Source organism: Wyeomyia smithii, chromosome 3 (genome assembly GCF_029784165.1).
Source record: "Wyeomyia smithii strain HCP4-BCI-WySm-NY-G18 chromosome 3, ASM2978416v1, whole genome shotgun sequence".
NCBI lineage: Eukaryota > Metazoa > Arthropoda > Insecta > Diptera > Culicidae > Wyeomyia > Wyeomyia smithii.
The window spans coordinates 187,074,582-187,095,132 of record NC_073696.1 but is presented as its reverse complement, the minus strand read 5'-3'; the positions used below and the strand labels follow the sequence as shown (position 1 = coordinate 187,095,132).

Below are 20,551 nucleotides of genomic sequence, written 5' to 3'. Positions count from 1 at the left end.
AATTTTGACAGATAGATTTTTCGCATTTTTGCAAATAAAAATCCACTTTGTTCAGCAAAGTTGTAGAACATTTTATAAAAAACAACGTTGTCGAAGACATAATACGTGAATAATTGATGGAACAACTTTGCTTATGACGCTACGGCTCTAAAACCAATTTTTTTCGGTTTAAAATACTCTCGATCACGTTTTTGCTACTTTGGAAACAGTGTGCACGGGGTTCTTTGTTTTCCGGCACATTAGTCCTTCATTTGGTTCGCACTTCGTCGGCGGAGAAACTGGAGCAGCGAATTTAATCAACACATATAATGAATGTAGAATTAGCACCCTCATTAATGGTGTCCATTTAGTCAGCGTTTATCCGTCAACAAACGATTAAGTCTTACTGGGGAAAGTTACGTTAACGATGGCGTAAAAATTGCGACGTCGAACGGACACTGAACTAATGCGCTGGCCCTTGTTTAATTTACGGCCAGCTGTAAATATGTTCTACAGGTTGAATGGCTTCAGTGTTAGGTGGTTCTTGCCGAGGGAAGGCCTTAATTTTAGTTCAAAAATCACCGATCGCAAAAGGAAGCTGCGTACAGAGAATTGACGAATTTCGTTCCGTGTAAACTTGTTTGAAAATGCTTAGTATTACTTTAAAGCTTTGATATTTTATCTTGTTTTGAATATTTCTATGCACGATGGGTATTTGTTTTGATTAGTATTGACAATAAACAATATCGCACGCTAGCCTGGGGGCTAATGCGGTCTCGATCAACTAGATTAGTTGAGAGAATTCGTTATCGATATTGTTTTTGGCACATTTTGCATGTTGTAGGATAAGTACAACGATACTCCGTGCCAGTGCTGAGTCGAGAAAATTTCTAGCTCGAAAAGTTCCTCGACCTGATCGGGAATCGAACCCGATATCACAACCGTGTGGGAGAGCTAGCCGACCGACATCGCTAACCACAGAACCACGGGGACCATTGATTAGTATTGATAGATCACTAATCATTATTGAACACTATCCAGTAGCGTTGCAACATTTACATGGACGCCATCAATTGGTCTAAAACAAGTCTCGAAGAAATTTAATCATTAGGTGGTTCAGATGAAAAAAAAACTCTACAATAACCAAGTGAAAGTTGTAATGGAAACAGAAGTTGCCCGGAATGGAATAAATTGAGCGAAACTTAATCATTCGATTTACGACTACCGCACTTAGCATCTGCTGAAAAAAAAAATAGAAGCAGAAGTACAGTGCAATGAGTTATAGCAGACTAGTTTTTTATTGACCGGAATAGACTGGCGCTTTGAACATTCAAGCTTTTGTTTTATCTTAAACTGATTCGCTTCTCAACTTGCATAATTACTATCAAACAGAAAGGGTATATAAAGTAAAGAATCTGTTGATTAAACTAAAGTTTCTATTATTTTTGCCTGCTGTTACGCTTTAGAATATTATAGAAGGACTTCATATCTGCATTGGAGAAACCAGTAAAGCTAAGGAGCTTTACGGTTTGAGTATTCAAAACCATCTAATAGATAATGCGTCTACCTTAACTCTAGGTAGGTGTAAGGATAAGATGTAGGACAATCGGAATCTCCAACAGGTTTGAAGCTTTTACATTTCACACATGAAATTGAAAATAATTATCGTTACAAAAAAAAAAAGTTTCACTAAAAAGTAGACGTTCAAGATTGAGTAATTTCTAAAGATAAAATACCAGCCCAGCATCAGCAGTGTTCTACTCCTTCCTTAGCGGACATCCATTAAAGTAACGAAACCAGAACAGAAGAACTAGCTGTACAATATCTTTTTTTGCTAGTTGATACGCAGGACTATTCTTTCCAGCACGAAGAAACTTAATAAAAATGCACCTGCACCGACAACGATTAAGATATAATATTTAACTTGTAGACGTAGCAATTTTTTCTGCGGCAATTATTTTCGTTTCACCATAGAATTAATTACAGCACATCTATCTCGCCTCGTTCTTTTCAAAGCGTGTCCCATATAGCTATGAAGAAAAATGGTGACTTTGCTACTAAAAACCCTGATGGTTTTTATGCTGTGGCTGTTGGTAACACTGTGTCGCACAGTAACATAAAAACGAAACATCGAACAATGGCGTCACATATAAGTGGCTAAAATAATTATAGGGTATGGTTACAGCTCCATTCTGAATTGATTAAAATCAGTGAAGCAGAAAACTTAACGATGATGTGAAATTAAAGCTTGTTTTATTTTAAAATTTATTTTTCAGTTAACACTTTCGACAGAGACAACTTCAGCTACTCCAAAAATTGCAACACTTTAGTTCCTTTGTGTAATGCAATGTATTGTTGAACGAGCGATTCCATCGCCGTTTTTGTACCCAAGTCTTGTTCCACTATTAGTATGTGTTTTTCTTTCATTTTCAGTCCCTCCGGACATAATCAACGAGGAGTCATCCGCAGACATCGCCGTTCAGGAGGGCGAAGATGCGACCATTGTGTGCCGTGCGGTGGGCCATCCCACGCCTCGCGTCACCTGGAAGCGGGAAGACGGCGAATATATGCTGCTAAGGAAACCACAAAGCAGAGAGCTGATTAGAGGTAAGCTGATATTCTTGGTTCGACGTTCCGACCAGTATCGCCCTGAGACATCTCCCGCGTCTGTGGCCGACGTCGCCGTTCACGTTGATTGTAAACCGGGGTGGTGGCTTTCCCTGTTACATGCTTTGCCAGCGAACAACAATCAACGTGGGATGCTTTAAAATTGCAAAATAATAAGCTTTATTCGGATGCCATTAAATATTCAGTTGGAATGTAGCTGTACCCACTTAGTATGGACGGATAATCTTTGTCAGTAATGAATGTCCGGTTCAAGTAAACAGATTATTTTACAGTGAATTTGAGCTACAAATTTTGACTTAGCTTAGTGAATGTTCTATGAGGGTATACTGGAAATAATAATATCTTAAGAACTGTTTCAGACCGAGAGCGTCTTTTTCAACAATGAAATTTTCAAAACTGTTTTTTAAGATGTTCATAGTACAAAACATTGTATTGTTATTGTGTGAGAGGGAGTACACATTATTATCTAGGATTCAACTACTATCCAGGATCAACAAACTTGTGGCGGCCTTTGTCAAATTGTTCACAGGTATATCAACATAAGCACAATTCATCAATCAATTGTAGCTAGCCAATTTAACTTACTCATCATGCCCTTATCACCTTTAAACCTATAACTCCAACAACTCTTCGAAGTGAAAAGGTACTGGATACATACATGGTTTCTGTACCGCAAGCTTGCGTTTGAAACTAATCCGATTACGGCGTGTGTTGAAATAACATCTCCAATTGGTGATGCTTTGATGGGCACTCTAGCGTATGATGAACGTTGACTGGTGTAACAATGTCATCATGTTGCTCCCGGTGTGCTCTTGATGCTGGGAAGGGTGTAGAATAAAGTTGCACGTGAAAGTTACTACTCTGTAGCAAAGTTATGATTCAGTAGTTCACTGGACGTTCTTGATTCGGAAATAAACTATATAAGTTTGTTTTAGAATGCCCAAAATATTACACATTGCAGAATCTCATCTCTTGAAAAAAAAAAAAAAAAACTCAGCATTATTTATGTCTTTAATGAAGTGTGGCAAGCAAATATTTCGTAGCAGATATTGTTGTCCGAAAATTAAGTAGAAATCTCTGTCGTTGAATTGAATGATTTGAAGCTGTGTTTGATTGCTGTAAATTGAAATTCTGACATCAAGAATTCTATTTTACTTCTTTAACATTTTGTTAAACTTTTTCACTGTTATGATTTCCTTGAAAGTTATCATAATTAATCTTTTAATAATTATTGTAGAGCAAAACGTCTCAAATTTGATCATGCATCCATTAATTTTTTGGTGAAGGGTTTCTTTTGTTGTCAAGATGTATTAATCGAGGTTTTATAGAGTTTTACGTCGGCCTAAGAAATAGGAGAAACGAAGGAGTACGAATCCAATATCATAGCTGACAGCCGAAACCGATCAGCAGGCTGTCAACAGTGCAGGCCAAACCAACAGGACATCCTCAACATGAACAAACCAGACTGTCATGTCCGAAAGTACACATTACATGCGAAAGAATAAGCTGTCATGTGCAACACAAAACAGTTTTATCACCTGTGTAAGCTTTAGCTGTATGTGAGCTCTCATTAATAGCTTATTCATGAAGCTGTTATAGTGGGTTCGCCACAGAAGGCAGAATCACAAAAGGCAGAAGCACGAAAGGCAGAATCTTGAAAGGCATAATCTTGAAAGGCATAATCTTGAAAGGCAGAATCTTGAAAGGCAGAACTCTGTGACCGTACACACAAGGCAGAATATTTCAAAAGGCAGAATTTCGAAGGGGACGAAAGGCAGAATCACTGGTAGCAAAACCTGACTCACGATAGCCAAGTGCGTAATGGCAAACTGATGCGAATACTGGTCACAGTTTCAAAGCTGCCACTCTACATTTATTATTTAATATTATTCGGTAACCAGACATAGTAACTGGTCCCAAGCAATGATCAGTTTTGATGGGAGGTGCAAATCAAACCTAGTTATTAGATCCAAAACGCGCAAACTGGTTTGGCTCAGGTCCTCAAGACTCTCACGGCATCGCGGAGAGTAATTTTTCGATGTTAGGTATAACTTACACAAGTCTCATCGGCTTGTTGGTTATAGTTAACGAAAAACAATTCATGCGGCGAAGACGCATAATCGAGGGCAAGGAACCGAGGCGGCACAAAGCCGCCGTGGTTTCCGCGGTCCAAGCCGGCCGCCGACTCGCCGTCGGAAGCGGCGGCCTCTCGCATACAAACAACTGATCTACTGGTTTTCTAGGATTATTCAAACAGGTTTTCTTTCCCTTAGTTAAGTCCGAGCGAGCGGTAGCGAGTAAGGACAGCATACACTTGAACAATAGAGTCGGCCAAAGACCGCGAGTGTGTGTTGTTAAAAAGAAAATGAACCATTTTTTGATTCTGCCATTCGTTATTCTGCCTTATAAAATATTCTGCCTTTCGTTATTCTGCTTTTCGTGATTCTGCCTTTTGATTTTCTGCTCTTCGTAGGAGACCCGTTATAGTAAAAAGAGAGCCTAGTCGTCAGTATAGTGTAGCACCGCAATACTTCTCCGATGCCTGTCTGCGATATAAAGGGTGTCCACGATGAAATTGCCACACACAAAATTGATCCGCAATATTCGAGTTTTCATCCGATTGCCATCAAATTTACAGGGATTGATAAATAACTATTAAACTTCATTTTACCATTTTTTTCGTATTTTATTTACAGTCCATACGCAAATGCCCGCACCTTGGCCTTAACCCCGGCCATAAGATTGTGCACAACCTGTGAATCAACCGTTTTTTTGCATGTAAACCCATACTTTCTTCAGTTCCTCGACTGTCTTCACTACCTTAGGTTGTTTAAGAAGGTGCTGTTTCAAAATCGCCCAGTACTTTTCGGGCGGAGCTCCGGAGTGTTGGGAGGGTTGAACATTTTCGGCACGAAATTGACCTCATTGTCCGCATACCACTTCAGCACGTCCTTGGAGTAGTGGCATGAGGCCAAATCCGGCCAGAAGATTGTTGGGACGTTGTGGGCCTTCAGGAGAGGAAGCAGCCGCTTTTGGAGGCACTCTTTCATGTACACCTGTCCGTTCATCGTGTCCTGGGTCACGAAAGGTGCACTCCGCTTCCCGCACGTGCAGATGGCTTGCCAAACCAGGAATTTCTTCGCAAATTTGGACATCTTCTGAGTACGGACATGCTCCGGAACGCTTAACTTATCCTTGGCCATGAAAAACAGGTTGCCGGGGATCTGTTTGAAGTCGGCCTTCACATATGTTTCGTCGTCCATGATGCAGCATTCAACTTTCGTCAGCAGGTTGAGGTACTACTTCCTGGCACGGGTTTTGGCGGACTTGTTCTGCTTCTTGTCGCGATTAGGGACCTTTTGTACCTTGAACGTTCGAAGCCCAGCCTTAGTTTTAGCCTTCTGGACAAAGCTTCGGCTTGGGTGCAGCTTCTTAGGCACATCCCGAACGGAGGCGTTCGGGTTTCGGTTGAAGGCCACAAATACGCGGTTGTGATTTTTGGTGTTGTACAGAATACTTTTTCCTTCACTTCTGGGCTTCCGATCGGTGGTCAATTGTTCCTCGAACCGCCTAATCACTCGCGACACCGTGGAATTCGCGATTCTCAACGTTTTAGCGATTGAACGATGCGAGAGATCCTTGTTCTCGTGATGAATGCGCAAGATTTTACCACGCACGAGCTGTTCTTTCGACGCCATTTCCGCGAGTTTTGATCACAGAACTTTAAAACTTACAGGATGTAAATAATGCACTATGAACTAAATCCACCCAAATTTTCATTAAATTCTACCCAGCGGTTAAAAAGTTAGAGCATTTTCATGGTGTGGCAATTTCATCGTGGACACCCTTTACTCTATATCACTATGTAGAGGCATTCTCTACCAGGACTTGTGATTATTTAGAAATGAAACATACGAAGTCCTGTACGTGCGCTGTACGTACACGGAACCACTCCATAAGATGTAGATAATGATGGAAATGATGGAAGTGATTGATTTATTATACTTACAATTTTTCCTTTAATACGACCCTGTGTAACTCAGAGCGGAGAGACCCTTCCCCTCCGATCTTGAGTTAGCGTCTATCTAGCGGATCTATTCTAACCTGTAGTATTTATTATCCTGTTTCATTTTCGGGTTGAATTTTAGTACATATGATTATATGTCGCGAGCGTTATGGAGCACGTGCATCGGAGCTCGTGCGAGAGCTTACGATATTTGTTCGCGCGCTACTGTGAGTATCCGAAAGCGCGCAAGCTCTCGGTACCGCGCGCAACCGTGAGCGCTTAAGGGCAACCGTGAGTGACGCTGTGCCTCCGGCTTCTGTTTTGATTATAGGTAAATTGAAAAGGTAAACATAAGGTGGCATGATCGTTAGGATATTTACATTTCGTAATCCACCGTTCGTTCGACGACTCATAACTAGGACGCTTGGTTATTGTTTAAACGATTCATAATAAGGAATGCTCTAGAATGCTATGTTATTGCAAGGTGTTTCCTGCGTGTTAAGTGAACTCTGTGGCAAGTTATCTAAAATTGTTTTGTTTTACGTGCGAACTGCTTGAACTTGGTAGCAGGCTATTGTTCTAGATTACATTCTTCTTGGGTTCACTGAGTTCTGATGCTAACGTGACGAAACATTGGAAAATTCGCGAGGTGTTGCATCACAACTATCACAATTTTTTTTTCACAGATGTCCGATGACTTCAACTGATGTGTGAGCCTAGACTATTTTGATGTCTAGAAAATAAAACTTTTCTGAATGGTTCGTAACAATCTCCCCCCAGCAAACAATTTAATGATCTGCTGTGAGAATGTTATGAAAACTGATGGTCTGAAGAAAAACATGAAGGAACTGATGGTACTACTGACACACAATGGGTGGTTGATGCTCGTCTTCGCTCCAGCACGCAGCGAATGAAGAACCTTCTCTACTGTCACATTCAGCATCCGGCGTAGCCTTGAACCATTGTTTGTTTGACTTTCTTTGATTTGTGCCGTTTTCTTGTATTCCGATTTTCGTCTGCTATATTAAACGTTGTAACTGTAGTTCTACGTTTAAAAATGTATTTCGCAGTCAAAGCGTTGACGACGTATACCGACGTAGTGTCTTTTTACGCGTGTGAAAATAGCCCGCGTAAATTCCGAAGTTCGCGTAGCAAAAAATCGCGTGAAATCTGAAATCCGCGTAAATAACTAAAGTTTTTAATTATTTTTGCTTAATACTTTTAAAAGAGAATCAATAGCAGCGTTATTTCTACCTGTGTATCGAGTTGAAAATCAGATGAAATTAAAACGGCTAGGATGGCTCATGCTGTATCAAAAAGTCGTCTCCGATCTGCTCGCATCTGGACTGTATGGCGCTATGCTCCCAGGCGTCTTATCACTCGTAGATCACTTTCAATCTGATCAAGCCATCGTGCACGCTGGGCTTCTGTGTTTCTGGTGCCGGAGGGGTTACTGAAAAGAATTGTTTTAACCGGGTGCAAGGGGGGTCTCTCCTAGCAGCATGTGCAGCTCATGGTTCAGACGTGTACGCCATTCTCCGTCTTTAGTCTGTACAACACCGTTTTCAGCACCTTCCGTTCGAAAACTCCAAGGGCGCTGAGGTCCTCTGAGAGCGGTATTGTCGATTCTAGCCCGGTCTAGCTTGTGTTTTGTGCTGTTTCAGCTTCGTACGGCACTCGATTGGATCTCAGCGTCTTATCAAGTGCAAAGTATGCACGATTTCCCGCTTGAATGCGTTTCCGGATCTACTTGCTGGAGTTGTTATCAGCGGTCACCAGCGATTCTAAGTACACGAACTCGTCTACCACCTCAAGCTCATCGCCGTCAGCAATGATCCGGGGTGGGAGGTGTTACCGATCGCTTTCAAGTGGATCGGCCCAATTAATGATTATTGTTAAATTTGTAGTATGTAAGTGTAAATATTTGTTTTGTTTGTGGTTGGCTCTCGAATATTGTTGTTAGCTGTTAATTTATTCTGTTTCCAAATATTGTTTTTTTGTTTAACATAGATTTAAGCTTTACTCAAAATTACTAACATAAATAAATAAAATTACCCCAATAATTAGGCAACGATAATTTGCGAAAATAAATGTTTTGTATTGTAGCCGCTTGTAAGCCCCTGGGTTCTCCGTCGGTTGACAATCTGGGAATAAAAGAGGCCTTTGAAGCCCACCCCGGAACGTGCAGACCAGACGTTGGGGCTTTTGACGTGGTTCCCAAGAGGCCATCAGAAATCCCAGAAGGCGGCCACACCTTACAGGCGGTTACAAAAATAAGAGGAGCAAAATGTACCGGAAAACCGCAACGGCAAAAGACGGCAAAATAGTCCGCACTAAAAATATTTAAACCGATAAAGAACCGCTAACAAAAGAACAACCCTGACACAACGCCACCTTGGTGTATACCGAATCAAGGAAATATGTCATCAAGATTGCTGCATCCGGGTGAGGGAAAAGAGAGAGAGATGAAGAGAGAGGGAGGTCGAGGATTGGGAGAAGGTCGATACTAGAGTTCGAACCACCAGAGAAGACACATGCAAAAATTTGAAAGTGGAAAAAAAAGTATAGTTGTCGAGCAGAAGAAGACGATATCGCCGGCTGTCTCCAAGTGGACCGGATTGCATCGTGGAAGAGGACAAAACGTGGAGAACTCGGAAGTGTTCCGTGCGTATTACCAGGCGGAAACCGCCGTCAACTTCTCTTCGCCACCCCGACCAGGAAAACATCTGAACGCGCCAGTTCAGCTGAATAGCGATCGTCGAGACGTCCCCAGAAGGAAAACAGCGAGATTTCGGCGGAACGTGGAAGCGCCGCCATCATTGGTTGACCGTTGATCGGTCAAGGTACGTACCTCTCTCCCTCCTCCCCTGCATGTCGTCGATGGGCCCCAACGCGTCGTGAACGGTACCGCATCATGAAAACTTAAGTCCAGAATAAAGAAGTAAAATGAACTTTTCTCTTTAATATTAAATTAGAGCCAATCTCTTATCCGCTAATCTTTCGTTGGTCCGCTTTGCCTGATTGAGAACGGTTTCATCGCATAGTACTGAGTCCCCCCCGAACACGCTACGACCCTGAGAACGTAAGGGTGAGCCAGCTGGGCAGTGTGAGGCAACTCATACTTACAGAGGCTAACATTGTTCTGCTTGAAGCCTCTTCCCTTCATATACTTTGTTATTGACGCATTGATCAGCAGTCCAATACGCTTAGCTTCTGCTTTTAATCTGGTGTAGGTTTCCTCCACCATCACAAAATTTTGTGGTTTGATGTCGAAATCATCAGCGAAGCCTTTAAGCTTAACCCGCTACGAGAAAATCGTACCACTCGTGTCGATGCCCGCTTTTCGTATAGCACCTTCGAGGGCGATGTTAGAAAGCAAACAGGAGAGTCCATCACTTTGTCTCAATCCTCGGCATAACTTGTTCTCGATCAACTGTATCATAGGCTGCCTTGAAGTCGATAAAAATGGTGAGCATGGACACGTTGTACTCACGACATTTTTTCCAAATCTGTCAGATTGAAAATATCTGGTCCGTGGTTACGTGGGCTCCCACAAAACTCGTCTGGTACTGCCCCTCGAACCTCCTGGTTTCAGGTGTTAGACGTTAGAATACAACTTGGGAGAGTATTTTATAAGCAGCGTTGATGAGCTTAATACCACGACCCCCTTCACCCACTCTTCAGGCAGTTTTCTTTTCCCCAGATCTTAAAAATGACCCTAGGCAGTGCCCTAGCAAATGTTACATCACCAAGTTTGAAGAGCTCATCCGGCAAAGCGTCTTCGCCGGTGGATTTGAGTTTTTCAAGAGATTGTAAGTCCTGCTGAATTTTGTGAAGGTCAGTGGCTGATACCTGGTCATCTACTGCTAGCACTTCCAGTTTCGCTTCTGTTTGTTGCATCGCCATTCAGATGTTCTTCTAAGTGCTGCTTCCTCCTGTCGACTATATTAATTTCGTTCATGATGAGATTGCCTTCCACATTCTTGCAAAATTCGGCTCGCGGCTCATAGCTCTTCTAACTCTTCATGGTCACGATCCTCTTGCTGGCGCTTTTTACGTTTCACGATCGTGGTCATGTCGTTTCTTGCCCATCTAAATTTGACCAGGTTTTCTCTCGTCCATACCCTCAGGTTATTTACCCAGGTACGGCTTTTCTCTATCACCATACTGGGCCTTGCGGCCACACATCCTCCGTACATTTTCTTCTTTCCGGTAGAGTTCCTGCAGCGCTACGATGCTGAAGTGACGGGGTTCCAGCTGATCCAGTAGGATCCTGTCGCCACCCTGGTTGTTTAGCTATATACACTTCCATGTTTCGAGCTTTCCATTGGTATCGATCAATCGTTATTTAGGTCGTTGCCGATTGTTCCGATCCGTTTCTACTTCTTTGATATTCGTAGTGAAGTGTTTTTTGACATATCACCTTACTGGGGTGGCGATGGCTAGTCTTGTGACGGGGCTGTCGTCTTGGGTGTGACTGACGAGACACCGCATTTCTTATTTCGACGGCTTCACGATCAGAAAGAAAAAACAAAAATGTAACAGAAGCTGTTAGTTTGTTACGGGAAAAACCTTACAGGCTGTGTTTTCAATTTGATCCCAATAGGTTTCAAAATAACAGAAATTATAACAGAAATGATTCTACTAGTATCAAACACATATCAAAATTTGTTACTAATGTATCAGCTTTCTATCAAAATAGGATAGTATATAGAACAATATAATAACAAACATTATTAGAAACAACAGGTTTTGATGAAAACGAAAAACTAGTTAAACTGGTTTCAGAACTACTTAATTTCAGGTTTTGTTATTATAACACATTCAGATTCAATTTTGTTATCAAAATTATATGGAAAAATACAAAATTGTATCAAAATATGTTATTTGTATCTCGTGTTGATAGAATTTGGTAATTTTTTAATTATGCTCTTCTGATCGGGTTCTCTGGAGTATTGACGCTGTTGGGGCCGCTCCTTCTTGAGAACAGGCGCACCGAGTTTTCAGGCTAAGAGGAGTCGTTAGGGGAGATTGTAAAGAGCCCACTACGCATCTTCCGGTTGACAATAGCAAACGCTACCGTCGCCCGCCACGGTATGTTCTGGAGCGACTTAAATTCCCTGAAGTTGTTACTTAGTACATACCAAGCCTTGAGCTTGAGAACTGAAATGCTTGAGAACGAGAAATAAGTTACGCTTCTGAAGTCTTTTGCACACACACTTTCGAGGAACTCTTTATTCTTCATGCATTTCCCTGAGCAGCAGCAAGCAAGCACCGACACGCAAAAACTCTTCTGTATTGCTACTCAGCGACTGTAAAAGAGTACGCTAGTTCCTGCTAGCGAGTAGGAGTACTCGACTAAAATTGCTCGACTAGAAGGAGTGCTTGAAAAACTGTGCTCGAAAACGAAAATGCTTTCTTCATCTGCCCGGTTTTGCTTCATGCACTGACAGCCAAACATGGGGGAAGAATCTGTAAAGTATCGCATACTGGAACGTGTAGGGTATCTAATTGCTTGGGTAAGTTTTTTATAGCAGTCTTATGCAAAACCAAAAATCAGCCGAAGCAAACCGCTACCAAAGTAGTCCATTACCCTATTTGAAATAATTTTGGCCCTCCGCAACTATCATAATACATCTTGAAACGAGAGAAGGGGACTACACGCGAGTAATAAAGTAGGCGTGTGTGCATATGATCTCGGGAACGAATGCGAGCAAGGAAGACAGCGAGAAAGAACGAGAAATAGCTTCAATGGAAAATGCTCCAGTGTGTGATATCGGCAGCTACGAGAACCTTAGGTGTTGGAGGTGTTGCATGCTGTTTATGAGTGAGACTAGCCACACTGTGTGAAAGTAGTAATTAACAGGATATTACGAAAGTTCACATCAATGGTCAACGCAATACTAATTTCCTAACATTAAACAAAAAAATATGTAAAAGTAGTCATCAACAGTGCATCGGTAGGTGCTATTGGGTTCGTCGAGAGGAATTGACGTAACGGCTGGTTCCACTAAGACTCTCCCAGATCATCTTTCGCCGTCTCTAGCCGTCAACAGGAAGGTTTGTGGAAACTGATCGGTTTTGTGGATGAACGATCGACAATGGATTGAATCATTACGCTGCGGCAGATCCTTGAGAAGTGTCGTGAGAAGCAAGTCTCCACGCACCACCTATTCATCGCACTTCAAGCCTACTTAAGATACTATCGACCGAGAACTATGGAGAATTATGAGTGAAAATGGTTTCCCCGCGAAACTAACAACAATGAACAGAGATGGTGTTAAGTGCAGTGTAAAGATTTCAGTTGCGTTATCAAGCCCGTTTAAAATACACAAGGGATTTCGACAAGGCGACAGTACTCCCCGCCTCCTGTTCAACGTTGCGCTTGAAGGTGATATGAAACGTGCGGCCTTAAACATGCAGGTACGGTCTTCAATTAATCTAGCCAGTTCATTTGCTTTGCTGGCGACGTGGACCTTTTATAAAGATAATCCACGGAGATGTGTTCGAGGTAGTTGACGAGTTTGTGTCTCTCAGATCATTGGTAACGTCACACAATAACAGCAGCAGAGAAATCTGTAGACGTATCGTAGCTGGAATTCGTGTCTACTACGGATTCCATAACACCTTGAGGTCTAATAAACTTCGTCTTCGTACCAGGTGCACCATGCATAAGACGCTTGAAAGATCGGCAGTTCTCTATGGGCACGAAACATGGACAATGCTCGAGGAGGAATTGCAAACACCAGTTATATGGAGGCGGAGAATGAACAACGAGTTGGCGCAACTCTATTGCAAGCCCAGTATTCAAAAAGTCGCTAAAGCCTGTAGGGTACATGCTGTAAGAATGCCGGACAACAATTCCGCAAAAATGATGTTTGTTTAAAATCCGGCCGATACAAGACGTAAAGGAGCGCAACGAGCTAAGTGAAGTAAGATCTCGGAAATGCAGTACACTCAAGTTTGTTGGCGTAAAATTGTGACGCAGGTAAAAGGTCCTGAAGGTTGTTTCACCAGGAATGTAGGTAAGTAGTTCGTTGCTCTCCAGTTATTTTTGAACACCACAGAGCTCTAAATCCTAAAGAAATCTTCGATTGGACGACACTGAGGCAGATTCGTTGAGCGGCGTATTTTAGGTACAGATGGTATCGTGTGGTTGTTCGGGATCGATTGTGTTTTTTAGCATAATTTGATGATGCTTTATTTGGCACGGGTGTTATTGAAGAAATAGACTCAAAATTTTTTGGTCACGGGATGCCTAGTACATATCTTTATTGATGGACAAACCACTGGGCTTGAACTATGATTTAGATATTTGTTAAGTTATTGTTTTCTAGTATTGAGCATATTATGTGAGCTGAAAAAAATGCGCTTTTTATTTCATCAGTTCACTTTGCGTGGAATCAAGGTTGAATTTAAACTCACAGGAAATAACACAGCCGCAATTTTGCAAATAATAAAGGTGCCGCCACACGGATGCTAATTCCCTTAGTTTCTAAGTCTTAGTTGATTGTAAAAAGCATTTTTTCATCACTGAATAGTAGGCTATGAACTATTCGGACATGCCGGAGTAGTTCAGGGTCTCTATGTTATAGCTTTTGACAGTACAATCCCGCGTTATGATGAAAAAAAAAATACTTTTTACAATTAACTATGACTTAGAAACTAAGGGAATTAGCATCCGTGTGGCGGCACCTTAAGGGTGTATTCTCAACTCACATGTGAATAATGCAGCTCCTATTATGTAAAAAACTTACTAATATTTTATTTTCCAAGATTCCCCACAATTGAACAAAAAAAAACGTCGATGGTTCAGGATTATCTCCATCTGCAAATTATCAAATCTGCTTGCTTCTGGAAGCCAAACAAAAGCAGGAATCAGTGTTCTCGCCGCTTCTGCATTTCTGATTGTATTTCACAAATATGCTGTTCTGAGTTTGTAGCTTGTAGAAAACATCGCTGAGTTGGATGTATCGAGTGGAATATTCAAAATTACAACAGATAGCTGCTTTCTCCTAATTGTCGTAAACAAACGACGCCATATTGAGTTACGATAAAACTGCTTGACATCACCCCCTTGGTTTGATCCATTGTCCGCCGGAATTCGCATATTACAAATTTTTTCCATATTTTATCTATCCAAGGACATATAAATAATTGCAATCTATCATTTGGTTAAGCAGTGTTCCCATTTGAAATTTGATGTATCATCCGTTACGGTATTATTTTCGCTTTCGTAAGCCCGGCACTGAGGGTAAGACCGTCACCCCTAAGATTTTACTAGAAAACGCTAATTAACCCTCAAGTGCCCAATGCCGCCATTTGGCGGGCTTCAGTCAAAGTTCCGAAAAGCTTTAATAAATACTTAAAAAGTGTTTATAATGGTTTATAATGATTTTATCGAAGTCCGTTTAGAAATTAATTTGGGCACTAGAGAGTTAACTGTGTTTTGAAATATGAGAAGTGTTGGTATTTAATATTTTAGACATTTTAAGACACATCGAAGCCACCGTGAAACGTCAAACGTCAAAATAATAGACAAAACATACGCTACTGCAGCTGATGCGTAAACGGATGTAATTTTTCGTGAGTGGAACTTAAGCCTTTATTCATTTGAAAAGACTAAAATAATTTTTCGTTGTTCTACAATTGATTGCCTGTATTGTTAGCAATCACAGGTATTCGATCTGAGGTAAATTGAAGCGTTAAATTTGTAGAAATACTCTTTTTAAAAAAATGTGTGCTGTCGGGGTAACACCGTCACCCAGTGAGTGGGGTAAGCCCGACATGGTCTGAGGCTAGTTGGATGTTACTGACACATATTTCTCATCTATTACCGATGTCTAGATGATAAATAAATTGATTAATCGGGCAGATCGACTTGAACTGTCCTACAGTACGGTCGCATTTTACCAACAGCTCGAGGCTAAGTCTTAGACTACCGAGAGATAATAAAAATTTTGTTTTTCGCTTTCAACAGGCAATCTTTTTAAAAGATTACCTGTTGAAAGGCAAAGTAATAAGTTTGTTTTTAAAGTTAACGAGTGTTTAGTGAATTAATTTGGTTTGAGATATTTCTAATCAAATTCTATAGTGAAGTGAAAGTGTAGTAAAGTTGTCCAGTTATGCCTGGAAAAAATAAAAAAGCTCGCTTTGATGCGGCATCAAGGAAACGTGAGGCATCTCCTCCAAGTGACACTGAACTTTCGACTAACAGGTATGATATTCTTTCTTCTGTTGGGGATCTAGAATTCCAAACTTCTCATACTGAGCATAAAGCCGTTATGAAGAAGGTTAAAGTTCCACCTATTGTGGTATTTGTAGCAAACTTTAAAGCATTTCGATCAGAACTTTCATCATTTCTATCGAATGTGAAAGTTAATTTTCAAATTGGTCGCCAAGGCGAAATTCGTATTTTGGCCGAATCTTTTGATGGCCATAAACATCTTTTACAGTATTTGACTGAAAAGATGTATAAATTTTACTCTTTTGATGCCAAAAACGAGAGATCGTTTAAGGCTGTGTTGAAAGGTCTCTCAAATGATCAAAGTATTGATGAAATCAAAGATTGTTTGTCAGAATCACTTGGTTTTGCCCCAACCAAGTAATTTTGATGAAACGAAAGGCAAATGCCAAAATTATTCAAACTGGAATACACCAGGAACATTACTTAGTACATTTTGATCGTACCAATGTACATAATTTAAAATGTTTAGAAAAAGCACGTGTTTTATTCAACGTGCGAATAAAGTGGGAAAATTTCAAGAGACATGGAGGAATCCATAATCTTACGCAATGTCGGAATTGTCAAGCCTATGGTCATCGAACTCGAAACTGCCATATGGCTGCAAAATGTATGATTTGTGGTGACACTAGTCACACGAAAGATATCTGCCCCGTGAGAGAGATCACTAATAGTTTCAAATGTGTAAATTGTGGGGGAAATCACAAATCTAATTTCTTTAATTGTCCTGTAAGGTCAATAATTATTGCTTCTAGACAACGTAGGAATTCTAAACAACCTGTTGTCAATGTGGGTAATCAAAAGACTTTCAGTACTGTTCAGGCATCACCAGCACTTTCATTAGCAGGTGTGTCTGTAGGTAATAATTTAAATTCAGATAACAAATTTCAGAAAAATAATCCTGTTCAGGCAACACCAGGCTGTTCAGAGCCAGTGTCCTTTCAGGTAATATTTCAAATTCAAACAGTAACAAACCATTCGTGTTTGGTGCTGAAAAGTCAGCCAGTATTGATTTAGGTAATCCAACTCCCGAAAAGCTTGAATACCTACAACAATCCATGCTGCAGCTAATGTCCGATTTGTTGAACTGTAACTCGATGTACGAGGCTGTTCAAGAAGGTATCAAATTTACAACTAATATTGTTATGAAATTGAAATTCAGCAATGATTTTAAATAATGCTGTAAATTTTCTAAATTGGAATGCTCGCTCTTTAAAAGCGAAAGAGGATGAATATTTCAATTTTTTAACAGTCCACGATGTGCATATTGCAGTTGTGACTGAAACGCTTTTAAAGCCAAATATTAAACTAAAATAGAACCCAAATTGTATAGTTCATAGGTTTGATAGAATTGATGTTGCCGGTGGTGGAGTTGCAATAGTTATCCACCGTCGAATGAAACATCGTGTTTTACCCTATCTTGAAACCAAAGTTATCGAGAGTTTGAGAATTGAAACTGAAACAAGTATTGGCATTTTATTTATAGCCGCAGTGTATTTGCCTTTTCAATGCACTGGTGAGCGAAAAAATTATTTCAAGGGAGATTTGCAAAAACTCACAAGAAATAAATCTAAATTTTTAATCATCGGTGATTTTAATGCGAAACATCGATCTTGGAATAATGCTCAAAGCAATTCCAATGGAAAAATATTGTCCCCTCCCCTGTTCTCGAAGCCCATTCCAGTCCTTAAAGATGGTGATTGCATTTTTCTAACGAATGTACAAAAATCTCAAAAACTTGCTCAGCAGTTTGAGAGTGTTCATAACTCCAATTTGAACGTAGTAAGTCCTATTGAAAATGAAGTAAACCAAAAGTATGTTCAGATCACCACCCAAGAATTTCTTTCCGAAGAGGTATTGGAGACAAACTTGAATGAGGTGCGAACCATTCTCAAAAAATTCAAAAACATGAAAGCACCAGGAGATGATGGGATTTTCTATATCCTCATCGAAAGACTTCCCGAAAACTCTTTAAATTTCTTGGTAAAAATTGACAGATGCTTTGCACTAGCACATTTTCCTACGAAATGGAAAAATGCCATAGTCACTCCAACTTTAAAACCCGAAAAGAATCCAGCTGAGGCATCAAGTTATCGACCAATTAGTTTACTTTCCTCTATTGGCAAACTTTTTGAAAGAATAATTCTTAATAGAATGATAACACATATTAATGAGAACTCAATTTTTGCAAATGAGCAGTTTGGATTTCGCCATGGGCATTCCACTACTCATCAGTTACTTAGAGTAACAAATATGATTTGAACTAATAAATCTCAAGGCTATTCGACTGGAGCTGCTCTTCTAGATATAGAAAAGGCATTCGACAGTGTTTGGCATAAAGGTTTAATAGCGAAAATGTCAAATTTCAGTATTCCGCTTTACCTCACAAAAATGATACAAAGTTATTTAACTGACCGCACTCTCCAGGTTAACTATCTCAATGATAAATCTAATAGATTGCCTGTTAGAGCTGGTGTGCCTCAGGGGAGTACCTTGGGCCCAATCTCATATAACATTTTTACTTCTGATCTTCCTGATTTACCACCAGGTTGTGAGAAATCTCTGTTTTGTGACGATACAAGCATTTCCGCAAAAGGAAAAAGCCTTCGTGTTATATGCAGTCGGCTTCAAAAAAGTTTAGATATATTTTCTTCATACTTACAAAAATGGAAGATTTCCCCTAATGCTTCAAAAACACAGTTAATTATTTTTCCTCATAAGCCAAGAGTTTCATTTCTCAAACCCACCCATAACCACGTTATTAAGATGAACGGTGTGGTCTTAAATTGGTCTGATCAAGTTAAATACTTAGGGCTAATTTATGATAAGAATCTTACTTTCAAGGAGCACATTGAAAATATCCAGTCAAAGTGCAATAAGTATATCAAATGTTTATATCCTCTTATCAACAGGAATTCTAGACTTTGTCTCAAGAATAAACTGTTAATTTACATACAAATATTTTGACCAGCAATGTTATATGCAGTTCCCATCTGGACAAGTTGTTGTGCAACCAGGAAGAAGACACTTCAAAAGATTCAGAATAAACTTTTGAAAACGATTTTGAAGCGTCCTCCCTGGTTTAGCACGAACGAGCTACATAGGCTCACTAATGTAGAAACATTAGAAAATATGTCAAGCCAAATTATCAACAAATTCCGACAAAAATCGTTGCAATCCTCAATTGAAACAATCTGGGCAATGATTCTGTGAAAGAAATATAACAATATTCGCCATCAAGTGCTACTAAAGAATCATTTTCCTTAGGGAGCCGGGCTTACCCCCAGTACCCCAATTCTTTCTATTATATATCAATACCCGATCAGAAGAGCATAACTAAAACGTTACAAAACTCTATCAACATTCTGTGCCGAACACGCATCACTATCGGACGTGTTTGGTGATCGCTCCGATAGAATATAAAACAAAAAACGTGTGAGCAAGTGTTGGCATTGTTTGCCTGGTCGAATGAAATAAATCCGAGTTCAAGGTGGCGCCTTTGTGCAACTGTTTCGCATCGTGACTGCCAGCTGGTTCGGAAGCAGATTTGGCTGCTGACTGAATTGTGCTATAGCAATGGACGAGACACAAAAGAGGAAAAAGAAGAAGCCATCAGTTGCCAGATCAGCCAGACAGTTGAGTTGTATCGCTGTGTGGAGTGATCTCACACCTGGCTCGCTGCTGGTTGCTGTATTGGTGCTGCTGGCTGTAACGGCTGCAACTTCGAACGATCGGACGACCAACCTTACTGGAAGGGAGAAGTAAAAAGGTACGTGTTCTTGTCGGCGCTAGTGCGCTAGACTTAGCGCGATGGATGTAGATCTTTCGCCTCCCGCGCCACCATCCCCGAGCCCCTCTGACCCGGACCCTTCTGTTACCCCCTCCCCTGTTCATTCTTCAGTCCCCCCTCGCCCCAGGCTTTACCCAGACGGAGCCCAGGGCAGCTATACTGTCCATTTTGAACATTTTGCGGCTTTCGAAAGACCTGACGAAGGAGTACAAGGGCGTGACCGAAATTTCCAAGGTCCGGCCTAACAAGCTCCGTGTCGTGGTCAGTAACCTGAAAGAGGCCAACGATATAGCCTGCTCTGAGCTCTTCACACGCGAGTATCGCGTTTACATACCCGCACGAGACGTGGTGATCGACGGTGTCATAATCGATTCGAGTCTGTCCGTCGAGTGTATATTGGAAAGTGACAAAGGGTGCTTTAAGAAAAACACATGTCCCGATGTAAAGGTGCTCGACTGCAAGCAACTGCGGCCAGCATCGATCATCGGTGGCAAAACAGTATACACTCCGTCAGACTCGTTTCGAGTTACGTTCGCCGGGTCAGCACTACCAAGCCACGTCTCGATCCACCGGGTTCGTCTCCCTGTGCGATTATATGTGCCTCGCGTCATGAACTGCCTGAATTGTGCCTACTGCTGCAATAAGGCACGTTGTGGCAAGTGTGGGGAGAATCATGCGGATGATTCCTGCAGTAAAAATGCTGAAAAATGCATTCACTGTGGGGAGAGTCAGCATGAGCTCTCGACATGTGCGGTGTACATGCAGCGCAGGGATAAAATAAAGAGGTCTCTCAAAAAGCGTTCGAAGCGTTCTTACGCTGAGATGCTGAAGAAGACCGTTACCACTTCTCCCATTACATCAAACCCTTTTGATCTCTTGTCCTCTGACGAAACCGATTCTGACG

General features: G+C 41.0%; 1 protein-coding gene across 4 annotated transcripts in view; it reads left to right on the top strand.

Annotated features, from left to right (window-relative positions):
* The window catches only part of LOC129732763 (lachesin), a 319,022-nt gene that overhangs the window by 153,568 nt on the left and 144,903 nt on the right, over nt 1-20,551 (top strand). For all 4 annotated transcript variants that reach the window (XM_055693966.1, XM_055693963.1, XM_055693964.1 and 1 more), the window contains one exon: nt 2,413-2,586. In XM_055693966.1, coding sequence (XP_055549941.1) covers nt 2,413-2,586 — 174 coding nt within the window. The remainder of the gene's footprint in view (nt 1-2,412; nt 2,587-20,551) is intronic.